The following is a 13987-nucleotide window of genomic DNA, read 5'->3' on the forward strand; positions in this document are numbered from 1 at the left end:
TTCTGTATTGCTCACGTCGATATCTGACGCAGTAAGTGTCTCACTTCTAATCTGTAATCTAATCCGGTCCTATCCTCGCACCTCAGCGCTTGCTTAACACCCGATCTCTTGAACACTCCCCCCATACTACGTGTTATTTATCACGTTTTTAAAACTAGAAAACTCGCTGCCCCTTCTCGATAGTCTGGTAGATCATCCTCCAGACGCCCCCGCGCGTGGACAATGCCGCAGTTGGTGCGTCTGTCGGCGGCGGCGGGGCTCGTCAACGGCCTGCTGCAGGGTCTCGAGGACGTGGAGCGCGACGGCGGCGCGTCGGCGCCGTGGCCGCGCGGACGCCCGCCGACCGTCGTGGCGGTCGAGACGCGCGGCGCCGAAAGCCTGCATGCGAGCGTCGAGGCCGGACGCCTCGTCACGCTGCCGGCCATTACGTCCATCGCCACGAGCCTCGGCGCCGTGCGCGTGTCCGAGCGGACCTGGGAGTGGGCGCGGCGCAAGGCCGTGCTGGGCCCGCGCCGGCAGGCGGAGCACGGGGGCCGCAAGATGGGACCGGCGGGGCTCGAGAGTCTTGTCGTCAGCGATGCCGAGGCGGCCATGGCGTGTGTGCGGTTCGCGCACGATGCGCGCTTCGTCGTCGAGGTGGCGTGCGGCGCGACGGTGGCCGTCTGCTACAACGGGGCGTTGCGGGAGACGCTCGGGCGCGGGCTGTCGGACGATGAGTGGCGCAGGAAGAATGTCGTCGTCGTCGTGTGCGGAGGGTCGAATGTGAGTCTCGAGGTGCTTGAGGAGTACAAGGCCACGTATGCGCACATGGTCTGAGGTGAAGGGGTGATGCGGCTGGGGCTGATCAAGGCCGACTCTGGAGTACATGGTCGATACGTAGCGATTTGGTGGACAGGGAATTACTTGCCATTCTTTCTCATCCAGCTCCCCTCAAGCCGTATACACGAGCTCGCGATACGTCTCCTCAAGTTCAGCCCGCCACGCCAACTCGCCCGACCTCATCCTCTCCTCAAACCGATCGAGCACCATCTCCATCTCGCCGAAATAGTTGACGCCCCCCTTTTGCGTGAACCCCACCCTCTGGAAGAGCGCCATGCTCTTGTCGTTGCCGGCCTGGATCTTAGCCATCAGACCCCGCAGCCGCGGCACCCTCGCGCCGTTGCGCGGACCATGCTCTCGCAGTATGTCGTCGACATGGCGGAGCACATACTCCATCAAGGCCGTGACGGCGGCGAACCCGACGCCACGCCCCCGATCCCCCTTCTCGGCGACCATGACGTCGATTTCGCCGACGAAATCCGGTGGCTCGGCAGCACCCTCATCTCGGCCTTGATCGTCGTCGTCGTCGTCGTCATGGCGGTACAGAAAAAAGTTGACGTCGCCGACCATGGCGTCCTCGTGGTCTGCCGTGCCAGCTGTGATCTCCGTCGATGCTGCCCCAGCCGCTAGTGGCCGACAGATGATGAAGGTGAGTTTATCGTCAGCGGTGCGCCACGACGCCTGGTTCTCGTACTCTTCTTCGAGAGAGAGGGGGTCCGACGCCGTTGCCGCCTGGATGTCCTGGAGCCAAGTTCAGACACAGACACTGCGGAGACGGCCTTGCAGAGTCGCGGGAGGCACAAAGGCACGAGGACGTACGGGATCGCTCATCCAGCGGTGATACTTGGCGACATGGCGGGCCTCGTAGGGGACGAGGGTCACCTGTGGTGTGGCGATGGCTGTTGTCGCTTAGTGGGTGGTCCATTTTGATGCATGGGGGAATGCAACGAACCGGTCTTCTCGTTGAGCCTCATTCTTGATCGAGCTTTGTGGTCTGATCGGCTCGGCAGATGCGATCGTGGTGGGTGAGCGAGGTTGAGGATGTTGGGTTGGGGTCGCTGGAATGGAAATGGCAGTGGAAATGGAAATGGCCGTGGAAAATCGGGTCGGATAAAACCTCACACAAGGCGCTGCCTCGTACCTGAACATGGCCGACACCATCTGGGACTGACGGATGCCAACCGTGAGCCGAATGTACGTACAAACACTAAAATGACTACCATGGCATAGAATGTGTTTCGAGCGGTGCTGGCTGTCTTGTCTCGACTATTCTCTCGTCTTGACTATTCTCTCATCTTGACTATTTCTTACCTAAATTGATACAACTGATGCCTCCTTCTGGTGCCTCTTTTCCATGTTTGTACACCTCGTCTCGTACATCTTTATTTTCATCTCTGTTGTACATCCGTTGTACATATCTGTTATACATCTGTGTACCTCTGTTATATATCTGTGTACCTCTGTTATACATCTGTGTACATCTGTGTACCTGTTATACATCTGTGTACATCTGTGTACCTGTTATACATCTGTGTACATCTGTGTACCTGTTACAATACCTCTCCATGCGGCCGGCCCAGAGCTACTCCGTCGCCACGGCCGGCGGGAAGAGGCCCGTCCACTTGCCCCGCGGCAGCGGCGCCGCTTCCTTGCGCGCCCCGTACTCGACGTCGCCGCCAAACGTCGCATAGGCAAAGGTCCGCCGCGCGGGCTGCACGCCGAGAATGTCCAGCATCTCGCCCATCTTGCCGGGCATGAACGGCTGCAGCACGAGGCCGGCGACGCGCAGGGCCTCGGCGGCGTGGAACACAATCTCGTTGCGCGCCGCGTCCGAGGGCACCTTTGTCTTGTCCCACGGCGCGCTGTCGGCGATGAACCGGTTGGCCTCGACGAGCAGCGTCATGGCCGCCTTGATGGCCGTGCTCGGGTTGAGGTCCGTCTCCATGGCGGCGGCCATGAGCCTGGGCGTCTCGTCGACGAGGGCTGCGAGGCGGCGCAGCGGGGCCTGCGGTGCGTCAGCAGATGCCTCGGTCGAAGCCCGGGTCCCGGCCCCACGCGCCGCCTGCTGGTCCCGCGCCCAGCGGACGGCGTCGGCGACGTGCCACTTGGTGCTGCGCGTGATGCGGCTGAGGGCGTTGCCGAGGGTCCACTGCAGGTCCTTCTCGTAGCGCGCAAAGATGAAGCGGTTCTCGTAGTCGGCGTCGTTCTCGAGGCCGCCGTCGCGCAGCATAACGTAGCGCATCGTGTCGAGGTCCCAGCGCTCAATGGCCTGGAAGGGGTTGACGACGTTGCCGACCGACTTTGACATTTTCTTCTTGCCGAGGGTCCAGTGGGCGTGGCTCAGCAGCTGCTTGGGCGGCGGCAGGCCGACGGCGAGCAGCAGGGCGGGCCAGTAGACGCCGTGGAAGCGCACAATGTCCTTGCCGATGACGTGGACGTCGGCGGGCCAGCCGCCGCGGTGCTCGTCACCCGGGGCCCAGGCGGGGAAGCCGGCCTTGGTGAGGTAGTTGATGAGGGCGTCGACCCAGACGTAGATGGTCTGCGAGGGGTCGTCGGGCACGCGGATGCCCCAGTCGAGGCGGGTCACGGGCCGCGAGATGGACAGGTCCTCGAGGTTGTGGCGCACCCAGCTGACGACCTCGTTCATGCGCGCGCGCGGCACGATCCAGTCGGGATTGTCGTCGTAGAACTGCAGCAGCCTGTCGCGCATGGCCTTCATGCGGAAGTGGTAGTTTTTTTCCTCGGTCCACTCGACCTCGCTGCCCGTGGCGATCGAGGCCATGATGGTGCGGCCCGTTTGGGGCACGACGGCGCGCTCGACCTCGTCCTCGGCGTAGAAGCACTCGTCGCTGACGCAGTACCAGCCGCTGTGGGTCGACTCGTAGATGTGGCCGCCGGCGCGCAGCAGGTGCCAGAAGTGCTGCACGGCCTCCACGTGGTCGGCGTCGGTGGTGCGCACGAAAAAGTCATTGTCGATGCCGCAGGCGGCGGCGAGCTGGCGGAACTTGTCGGCGTTGCTGTCGCAGAAGGCCTTGGGCGGGATGCCCTGCTTGGCGGCGGCGCGCTGCACCTTCATGCCGTGCTCGTCGGTGCCCGTGCAGTAGAGGGCGTCGCGGCCGCGCAGCGTCTGCCAGCGCTTGAGGCTGTCGGCGAGGATCATGGTGTACATGTGGCCGACATGGGGGGCTGTCTGGCTGTCAGCGGGGAGATCTGCCACGGTCTGGCGTCGCAAGACGTCACATACAGGCATTGACGTAGAAGATGGGCGACGTCACGTAGAAGGGCTTCGCGTGGGCACCGCTGCTGCTGCTGCTGGCACTGGTACTGCTGCTGCTGGCACTCCTGTCGCTGGCGCTGCTGCTGCTGCTGCTGCCGCTGCTGCTGCCGCTGCTGCTTCCACTGCTGCTTCGGCGTATCTGGCCATGGTGACAAGACGGGCAGACCCAGCCGGAGCGTGTCGTCTGTGATGGGCGACGTAGAGGCAGACGGGCAGCAAGACGTATCGGCCTCATGATGGCATACGAAGCCAACCAATCCAATGTGATGGTGCCGAAGTGAAGTGAAGGTGATGAAGCCGAAGACGAGGGGAGAGAGTTGTCAGGGGAAAGGGGAAGGTGATGGATGCTGCTGAAGCTGAGCAGGAGCGACGAGACGATCACAGTGTTTGGCTCGTCGAGTGATTCTGATTACTGTGCAAGCTCTTATCCTTATCTACGCGACCCCACCAACTTTCGCTCCTCCGAGCTGTCCAAGGCTGCTTCTTCACAGCTGCCCATTGCAAGCCATTGAGAGCTGTCACTGATACAAAGCTGTCTCTTGCAGAGCCATTGCAGAGCATTGCAGAGCCATTGCAGAGCATTGCAGAGCATTGCAGAGCATTGCAGAGCATTGCATAGCCAGAGAGCTGTCGCTGATACAGACCACACACCGGCTACCTCGACGATCCAGTGTTACCTTGCTTCATCCGCCGCCATGTCGCTCCCCACGCGCGAGGTCCAGATCAAGCAGGCCAGCGACAGTACGTCCCTCCTCCCTCTGTCTGATGCTGCCAGAGCTGTCAGAGCTGTCGAATGCTGCCACAGCTGTAGATGCTGCCACAGCTGTAGATGCTGCCACAGCTGTAGATGCTGCCACAGCTGTAGATGCTGCCACAGCTGTAGATGCTGCCAGAGCTGACAAGCCAGCCGCCAAAATCTTCGTCGACGCCTACTACGACGCCCTCAACCGCCGCAAGCCCTCCGCCATCGCCGCCTTCTACACAACCGCCTCGACCTCCTACGCCTCGCACCCGCCCGACCTCTCCATCAACGGCCTGCCCCTCACCGACCCAGCCGCCTACGCCCGCCTCCTCGACGACCACTACCACGAGGCGCCCCTCCCCGGCGTGCCGGCCCCCAAGGCCTCTTCCTCCTCCTCCTCGTCAGCCGCCTCGACGACGCCCCTCGTGCGCCTCGAGCTCGAGTCGTTCGACGCCCACGTCGTCAACCCCGACTACGTCGTCGCCGCGCCCCCCGGCATCGCCGACACGCCCGACAAGACGGGCGCCAAGTGCAGCGTCCTCGTCCAGGTCACGGGCCGCCTCTACTACGGACGCGGCCGCGAGGCTGCCGCCAAGACGTTCAACGAGGTCTTTGTGCTCGTGCCCAACTGGGACACCTTTGGCCGGAACGCGCCCAAGGGGGCCCGCCGCTGGCTCATTTCGAGCCAGAACTTTCGCTCTCTGTAGCTGTTTTCTGCTTATAGCTACATTTGGTGTGGCTGCATTGCCAGCCTGTAGCTGGTCGGGGAGGGCTCAGGGGTGGGCGTTTGGGATCGGCATGGGCAGAGCATGCAAGGCGTTTGGCAGTTCGTGCTCTGCTATAGACCGGAAAGTTCACGGCTGCATTGATTCACATGACATTTATCATTTTCAACAGACCATCGTTCTCATGACTTGAGTAAGGCTCGTGACATGATACCGAACCCCTAAAGCATCCCAAGGCAGCAGACCCAAGCGTCAGACCCAAGCATCAGACCCAAGCACCCACTACGCGAGCTGCGCCTTTCGATACCGCCAGTACCCCGCCCTCACGGGATCCCACTTGTCCGCGAGCCGGTCCAGACACGTGGCCGCCTCGTCCGTCTCGCCCTTCTCCGCGTGCACGTCGGCCAGAAAGTCGAGCGCGTGGCTGCTCCGCACATCCTCGCCGTCCGCCTCGCCGACGCGCCACACGTACTCGACGGCCGTGCTCTCGACGCTCGCGAGCGGCCGGCCGCCCTTGACGAGCACGCCGCGGAGGTAGTTCCAGGGGGCCTGGTTCTGGGGCGCCAGGGCAATCTTGGCGCGGGCGTAGGCGATCTCGCGGTCGACGGTGGCCGCGGGCACGGCGGCGTCGGGCGCCGTGGCGTGGGCGCCGGGCGTCGAGGCGGCGGGGTCGCTGAAGACGACGAAGAAGCGGTGGCTCCAGGCCGAGTTGATGCGGACGTCGTCCTCGATGAGAGTCTGCGTCGCCGAATCTCTTGCTCGTCCAGAGGCCGAGCCGCCGCACGAGGTACTGCCGGTAGCTCCAGACGTGGTAGTTCTTCGTGTCCTCGGCGAGGATGAGCCGCAGGAAGTGCGACTCGTCGTGCGCGAGCTTCTTGACCGCCGTCGCGTCCGACCCGATGCGCGCGTGCACGTGGTCGAGCAGCAGCTGCCGGTGGTGCCAGATTTGGTAGTTCTTCAGGTGGTCGAGCGACACGCCGTTGAGCCAGGCAAACTCGTCGTCGAGCGGCAGGTCGAGCGCCTGGATGATCCGGAACCGGTACAGCCACACCGTGTAGTGGGCCGGGTTCATCGCGATGACGTGCTCCGTCAGCCGGAGCGTGCGCGGGGAGTGCTCCTCGGCGGCCATGACGGCGCGCAGGTAGCTGATGACTTTGTTGTTCGTGTCAGTATTGGCTGCTGGGCGATCCCCAGGACGCCTTGTGCGGGCATTGGCAGTACATACTCTCGGCATAGTGCTCCGGGTAGGCAATGGCAGCCAGCGACCCCTCGGGCTCATCCGACGACACGGGCACGACGTCATCCCAGTCCGGGTCGGTGGCGTACGGCCCCATCTTCTCGCCATACAGCGCCTCCTTCAGCTCAGCCATGGTGCGGCGGCGCTGCCTCTCCTCGTCAATCTCGTCACGCGTCATCGGCGCGCGCGCCCTGCCGTCGGGTCCCAGCAGGCCGCTCTCGGCCAGCTCGCGCCTCTGGCGGAACCGGCGGTGCAGCGCCTCGAGGGCGGCGAGGCTCGCCTGCTTGCGCGTGCGCTCGGCGAACTGGTCGAGCGGGAGGTCGCCGACGTCGCGGCCGTGGCGGTCGGGGCCCCAGGCGTGCGTTTTTATTCTCGACGCCGGCCCGGAGGCCGCGCGGCGGCAGCGATTCGCGGGGGCCCTTTTTCCAAACCCCGCGGTCGCCCTTGGGCGGCAGGTGGACCTGCCCCGCGGCGAGGCGGGGGAGGAAGGCGGCGTTGCCCCAGGTTTGGCCCCCGGCGGGCGGAAGGGCGTCGAGCCCGACCTCCTCCCGCCGGTCCTCGGCGGGGTTGGTTGCGTAAAACCGGTCCCTGGTCTGCTCGTTGGCTTTTGGGGGCGGGGGTAGTGGTTCGTCTTTGCTGGACCGAGGGGGGGGGGGGGGGGGGAAGAGTCAGCAAAGGAGTCTGGAGAGCCGAGCAAGGGAAGCACAGTGATGAAGAGTCGGTGAATGGTGAATCGGAATGATTTGGCAGTGAGGGGGATTATATGTGACAAGCCTGAGCTGAGGGAGAATGAGGGTAGGCAGGATGCAGAGGAGGGGTCAGGCCGGGCTGCCCAGAACAATACGAGAACAATAGGAAATGGACATACTCTTCGTCTCGGCTTCCTTGGGTTTGGAGCCAACCTTTGCCTTCGGTGGCATGTCGTGTCGGAAGAGCGCAGGGGGAGGGGGCAGCGCCGATGGAGAGAGGGGTTGGCAAACCTGGTGTTGGGAGCTAGAGCTGTAGCACCTGGTGAGCTCAAGCTGGAGAGAATTGCTCAAACCAGAAGCCAGCGCCAGGGCCTGCCAGGGCCTGCCAGGGCCTGCCAGGGGCTTCCAGGGGCCGCCAGCCTTGCGGGGACCGCCAGCCTTGCGGGAACCGCCAGCCTTGTGGAGACCCAGAAAGGGCTCCGAACAATGACTTGGGCAGAACAATGACTTGGGCCGAACAATTACTTGGGTCGAACAATCACATGCCCAAAGTGCCATACAAATCAATCAATAGTCATAACTTTCAATAGTCATACCTTCCAATAGTCATAACTTCCAAACAGCTTCTAGCCTGATGATTAAATGGATCTAACTGGGAACCGCAAGGTACGTCGTCTAAGCCCTCGACACGGCCGCTGGTCGAACCCCGCAATACTCCTCCCTCCCATGATAGCAATACAACAATAAAAATGCGAATGAATGCCTTCCTTGGCTTTGACCCTGTTTGGCCCAGTCCGCCCACCACCTGCCCCGTTTTCTTGACGCCACATGAAAGGAATACTGTACACGCCCCCCCCGGGCAGAGGCGAGTTCCCCCAACCCTCATGATGCGCCCTTTTGCTTCGTGTGTTTCGGTCGAGGCCGTCTCCCCTGCTGACTGGCTTTTTCTCCTTCTTCTTCTCCTTGGTCGGCGTCGTCGCCGTCGTCGTCGCTCCTTGGCACCCCCATTACAGGCTCTCGACGCGCCAGAACTTCCAGCCCTCCCTCTCCCCCACGCCACCGTGCACGCCCACGAGCCGCTCGACGCCCACGTTGCCCTCGGCGTTGAGGAACTTCTCGAGGTCAATCTCCATGCCGCCCTCGTGGTCCTCGTCCATGCCGTTCTTGAGCACCGCCGGCCACAGCACGCCGACGCCGTCGCCGCCGAGCGTCGTCTCAAACTTGACGTAGCCCTCGTCGTCGAGCTGGCCGTGCAGCCGCTCGAGCCTGTCGGCCGGCGCCCCCGGCCGCAGCAGCGTGATCGAGCAGCCGCCGCCGCCGGCGCCCGTGAGTTTCGTCCACCCAATGTCGGCGTGGTCGACGAGCTCCCTGATGCGCTCGAGCCGCGGGTGCGACACGCCGAGCGCGTTCAGCAGGCCGTGGTTGATGGTCATGAGCTCGCCCACCTTGCGCAGGCTCTCCTCCTCCTCGCTGTCAAAGTCGTCGTCGTCGATCAGGCTCGTCACCGACTGCGTCACCTTGTCAATGGCGTCGAGGATGCTGCCGACGAGCTTGGTGTGCGTGTCCTTCAGCTTGGCCACCTTGGCCACCTCGCGCGCCGTCGACTTGGACTGCTTCGTGTCGATGAGGAGCAGCGGCAGCTCGGGAAAGTCCCACAGCGGCCGCACGACGGGCGGCTTCGTGTAGTCGGGACGCTGGTACACGACGGCCTTGCCCTGCGTCGACACGGTGTTGTCGACGCCCGACGGGTTGCCGTGGATGCATAATTCGTAGACAAAGGCCCAGCGGTTGATGCGTTCAATCTGCAGCCGCGCCTCGTCCGGCGGTTGGTCGGGGTGGGGGCCCGACAGCGTGCGCAGCTGCAGCAGCAGCGCCGTCGCCACGCACACGGCGATGGAGGCGCTGCTGCCGAGGCCGGCGCCGATCGGGATGGTCGAGCGTAGCGTGTAGAGACAGCCGGGGAACGACTGGTGGCCGAGGGACAGGAAGAGGTAGAGGAAGCCCGAGGCCGCATTCTGGTGCACCTTGCGCAGCTCTTCGGGCTTGTCGGGCGAGATTCCGACGAGGTGCGGCTGCATGGCCTCGACGAGCTCGTGGTCGAGGTCCGTGACGAGGCTGTAGTAGAACTTTTTCTTCTCGGGGCTGTGAAAGAGGGGCCATGGCAGGTCGTCAATGTTCCATGTGTGTTCGAGATCGATGTCGGGGAAGCGTAGGGAGACGGTTCTCCTGGATTTAGAGAGCGAGGTGACGAGGAGGTAGGATCGCATCGAGATGGCGGCAGCGATGGCGGCCTGAAGGAGGGGGGCAGGCAGGTTTGGTTAGCAAAGTAGGTCGACAAGACGCTGGTTCGACAGAGACCAGAGACGCACCTTGCCGTGAACGACGGCGTGCTCACCACAGACGATGACCTTGCCCGGCGCAGAGACCATGAAGGCGGGGGCCATGGGGCTCGAGGCCTTGCGGTTCATCTTTTGTCGATGCGACAGGGCGCCGTTGCCGTTAGTCATGCCGTTGCCATTGCCGTTGCCGTTGCCGTTGACATAGACCGCGCCGCCAGCGCCATTGAGGCCTTCAACCGTATTTCTCATGTCGGGGAATCGCACAGCCATGTACCGCGGTCGTGTTTGCAGAAGGCTCCACGCAGAGGAGTGTTGTCGAGGGTTCCGTTGGGGCGTACAGGACGGAGCGAAAGGCCGATGGGATGAGTTGGTGGACAAGGAGATGGATTTCCGAATTAGGGGGGGGTGGAGGAACGGTCACGGGGCTATCATGTACCATGCATGTACTAAGAGCGAACCAGAGGGCCAATTGAAACAGCGAGGGGGTGGATGAAAGCCGGCAGAAACCCCAGGAAACGAAGGAAAACGACTGACGTCTTTGTTGGAAAGAGGGGAAGACTGGACTTGGAATGCAGGCCCAAAAGAGGAGGGTATCAGCCAAGGTTCGGTCGGTTGGTGCGGAGAGTTGGGACAGCAGGAAAAGGAACATGAGAAAGGTTCACGCGTCCATGACGAGGCCGTCGCGCCGCAGCAGGAGGCGTAGAGGTAGAGGATGCAGGGATGCAGTGCAGCAGCAGGTACAGCAGCAGGTACAGCAGCAGGTACACGTACAGCGGCGCTGCAAACGCAGTGACAGGTCCGGCCAGCGCCAAAGCATGGAGATGTGGGCGCTAGCTGCACTGTACCTCCTACCAGGTAGGTACCTTGGGTACTTTATTAGGTACCTACATAGTACCTTAGGTGCAGGGTGGGTAATACAGATAATCTCATTAGACGAGGCCATTTCGTTCATCAAGAAGCCTTCTCCATTTTTCCTAGTTCTTTGCTAGTCCCTTGGTCACATCCCAGACCAGATGGAGACTCCAGAATCTGGACTAGAGCACAGGTTAACACAGGCCCCTATCGACCCAGCCTGCTGTGTAACGTCCAGCGAAATCATCGAGCCAGCTGTTAGCGTCGGTATCGATCAAGACGGCGTCAGTCTTCACGCCCCCCCCCGACCCCAGACAAGTCATGCAGCGCAGCCAGCGAGTCCTGCTATGTAATGTGCTGCCCACTGCTGTCTGAGCGAAGACTCGGCCAGCCACGGGAAATCTCTGGGGCCTTCCCTAACGTACAGTGGGGAGACGAAACGAACGACGGATTGCCGTTATGAAAAAATACTGATTTAACTTTCAAAACACTTATCTAAAATAAATAAAATAGCTATTCGTAATCTAAGTAATAGACGCTATAGATTCAGTAAAGTTCTACTCGTATTATTAGAATCATTATTTATAGTGATCTATAGAGTTAGTAATAGAGGTAAGAAAACTATGTGTTTTCGTGTGGGAACGGAAATCCGTCGTTTTTTTGGTCGCATGACTGTACCTAGGTAGGCATGGAGGGGCGCATTGCCTCTGGCTTCCTCCACAATACAGAGCGTAGGCTGAACCCGCAGATCGGGTTCGCTAGTCCGTCTTGTCCATCTGGCTGGAAGACAATAATGGGGAAAGTGTCCTAACAACCAAACAACTATCCATCCCATCTCCAGGTTTCCAGTTCCTGGACAAGGATCCAGGCCCAGAGGCTGACGATGTGGTGGGCCGACGTCTCATCCGTCAGGACGTATTGGGACTAGCGCCGCAGGTCTCACTACTTCACTCGTCACCGTTGACGGCCGCCGTGGCCCCCAAGTCTGGTGACACACTGAGAGAGATCGACCTTGGAACATGGAGAGTCGTCATGACTTCCTCACCATCATGCAGTCGGTAGTCCTTGCAGCAGCCCTTGCGTGCACAAATGAGGCACGCTGCGTGGTCAAACAATTGTCACCGGACAAATGCTCGATGCAACAACACTGACAGTCCCTGACTTGGCTGTCATCCGCCAGGCAGGGATACAGAGACTTGCGCCCAGAAAGTACGGCTAAACATCGTGTCTGCTACCTCCGACTTTGAGGACATTGCGCAGGAAGGGTCACCCTCTTAGGTACAGTAAGTCGGAGAGACATCCTTGAGCAGTGTCAGTGTTAATCTGCCCGAACGATTGAGCCGGTTGACAGCAGTGCTGGCGTTGTGTACATGCTAAGTATTCATCCGGTCTTGCTTTCAACTTTCTCCACCAGACAAGGAGTGTGCTTGACGAAGCGCGGTACCGGAAAGAGTCGGTGAGAGGTGTTGAGGACGACAAGTTTCAGACAAACTGCAGCACATGTTCATCGTAGGTTCCGCCCAACACATCAATGTCTCGTTGCACCGGATAGAGGTACCTGAGCTGCTGTTAGCTTCGGAAAGCGAAGGTGGGCCGAAGGGCCTCAATCGATGGCACCTTGATCTTCAGCACCTGCAATGTCACACTCACCGGGGCCGACATTGCGTGTAGTCTAAACCAGCACCGGCAGAGTCCATCAAGTTGCAGGCCCAGATTCTTAGCGTGTAGCCGCCCTGAGGGAGGAGAAGAGATGCTAATTGAACCTAAGGTCAAAGAATAGTTCGCAATCCTCCATAAAAGCTGAAGGCGATGGCACCGGAAGAGTATTTTGAAACTGATCATCATTATTTAGTCATAAATCGGTACCCAGAAACGTACCAAGTAAAATATGTGGTAAAAAGCTGTCGGTATGCCGCCGGGGAGCCACAGAGCCCAGGGCTAATCAGGGGCTAGGGACTACGAGAACGTGTATATAAGAACTGTGAAGGGCCAGAACTTAGATGTGTTTGACCGCATACCTACTATCCACTGCCTGCGGACTTGGGGCGGAAGATCTTTTTACTCTGTCCAAACCACGCTCTGATGCCCTGGGTGGTCACATCAAAATTTGCTTCAAGGACAGACAGAATGACGACGAAAACCATCACGTTGCTTGCCACGGTTATGTCAATGATGAGGAAACATTGGAGCTTTATGAGACCACTACAATACCAAACCTGACTCAACTCTCAGGCAAACTAAGAAGACGGAGCCGAAGCCTCTATGGCTTTCTGACCACCAGCTTGGCGGGTACAAGCCCGACATGAAATACTGACACAAGCCTGTAAGAACGAATTTTGGAGTAAAACCCGCTTCTCACTATGTCTCTGTGTACAAACAGAGGGTTTCTTTAGTTTCTGGGGCTTGAAGCTCCTGCCCACCTGCTTGCAGATATTGAGGGGAGGATAGCTGAAAGCCTTGGTGGCAGCTTTCACAAAGCCGTAACCTTCGAGCCGTTCAATTATGCCAAAAGGATACGTATTGAGCAGCATTCATGGAGGACCATGCCCCAGTCATATATCCAATTCGTAATAGTCATCACTATGAATACAGTTCCCGTTCTCATCATTATTCCCCGCCTTGCACAAACTTTCGCTTCTCAGGTTGGCGACATGCTGGGAGAGGGACCTGGTTTCGGACAGCCGTTGCCTGCTCGCGATTAACCTATGACTGGGTGCCACTCACGCAGCGGTTCAGAGTTTGGGACATTTGGCGACATTTGGCGGGGATGTACGTAACAGCAAAATCCGAGTCCTGCATGGTCGAGGTTTTCCTGGGGAAAATGCGTAAGTCGCCCGAAGTTTAGGAGCAAGGCCACGACTGCCTTGGTCGGGCGTTTTCGAGAAACAAAAGGAATGCATATGCGCCGTCATTTTCACTGCTTTGCGAACATTGCGAGAAGCTGATCTTGACCCGTCATGACGGGCACACTTCCACCGCAAGGCATCTGACGCCTCTACTGGCTGTATCCCCATAATCAGGTGTGTCAAGATCAGCGCGTTTGGGCCGTGAGGCTTTAGCTCGCTCAATGGACGTAGATCGGCTGTGAGATACCAGCGTCCCAGCGACCACGACCAGCCCATGTTATTGTCTAGGGCAATCTGGGAGGCCAGGTCAAGGTCACAATCATATCCCGAGTAATAAAACCCCCCAGGCTACACATGTACAGTTCCTCCAGTGCGTGGGAAATCCTCGCGGCTCCGGCGTCCAATCTTTGCAAGCAACCAATAATGGCGGGCGAAATGTCTGCCTTCGGATAGCCATGAGT

The 13987-nt window shown here is 60.0% G+C and overlaps 6 protein-coding genes across 6 annotated transcripts in view; 2 read left to right on the forward strand and 4 right to left on the reverse strand.

Moving 5' to 3' along the window:
• VDAG_09970 (L-serine dehydratase) overlaps positions 1-816 on the forward strand; it is a gene marked incomplete at both ends in the record, with an annotated part of 1323 nt that extends 507 nt beyond the window's left edge. The window contains one exon of the mRNA XM_009655727.1: positions 184-816. Within this exon, the coding sequence (XP_009654022.1) occupies positions 184-816 (633 nt within the window). The remainder of the gene's footprint in view (positions 1-183) is intronic.
• Positions 817-930: 114 nt separating this feature from the next.
• On the reverse strand, positions 931-1793 carry VDAG_09971 (N-acetyltransferase; the record flags this gene model as incomplete). The annotated part of the gene is made up of 3 exons (XM_009655728.1): positions 931-1560; positions 1639-1718; positions 1772-1793. 3 exons carry the CDS (start codon positions 1791-1793, stop codon positions 931-933), a joined length of 732 nt encoding a protein of 243 aa, XP_009654023.1.
• Positions 1794-2401: 608 nt separating this feature from the next.
• Positions 2402-4331, reverse strand: VDAG_09972 (methionyl-tRNA synthetase; the record flags this gene model as incomplete). The annotated part of the gene is made up of 2 exons (XM_009655729.1): positions 2402-4039; positions 4095-4331. The coding sequence occupies 2 exons, from the start codon at positions 4329-4331 to the stop codon at positions 2402-2404; spliced, it is 1875 nt and encodes a 624-aa protein (XP_009654024.1).
• A 460-nt stretch (positions 4332-4791) lies between these two features.
• Positions 4792-5545, forward strand: VDAG_09973 (uncharacterized protein; the record flags this gene model as incomplete). Its single annotated transcript, XM_009655730.1, has 2 exons — positions 4792-4837; positions 4908-5545. The coding sequence occupies 2 exons, from the start codon at positions 4792-4794 to the stop codon at positions 5543-5545; spliced, it is 684 nt and encodes a 227-aa protein (XP_009654025.1).
• Positions 5546-5739: 194 nt separating this feature from the next.
• VDAG_09974 (CaaX farnesyltransferase alpha subunit) lies at positions 5740-7720 on the reverse strand (the record flags this gene model as incomplete). Its single annotated transcript, XM_009655731.1, has 3 exons — positions 5740-6715; positions 6789-7574; positions 7669-7720. The coding sequence occupies 3 exons, from the start codon at positions 7718-7720 to the stop codon at positions 5829-5831; spliced, it is 1725 nt and encodes a 574-aa protein (XP_009654026.1). The 3' UTR covers positions 5740-5828.
• Positions 7721-8496: 776 nt separating this feature from the next.
• VDAG_09975 (mevalonate kinase) lies at positions 8497-10077 on the reverse strand (the record flags this gene model as incomplete). The annotated part of the gene is made up of 2 exons (XM_009655732.1): positions 8497-9780; positions 9859-10077. The coding sequence occupies 2 exons, from the start codon at positions 10075-10077 to the stop codon at positions 8497-8499; spliced, it is 1503 nt and encodes a 500-aa protein (XP_009654027.1).
• Positions 10078-13987: the final 3910 nt, after the last annotated feature.

Source organism: Verticillium dahliae, genomic scaffold, assembly GCF_000150675.1.
Source record: "Verticillium dahliae VdLs.17 supercont1.30 genomic scaffold, whole genome shotgun sequence".
NCBI classification, from domain to species: domain Eukaryota; kingdom Fungi; phylum Ascomycota; class Sordariomycetes; order Glomerellales; family Plectosphaerellaceae; genus Verticillium; species Verticillium dahliae.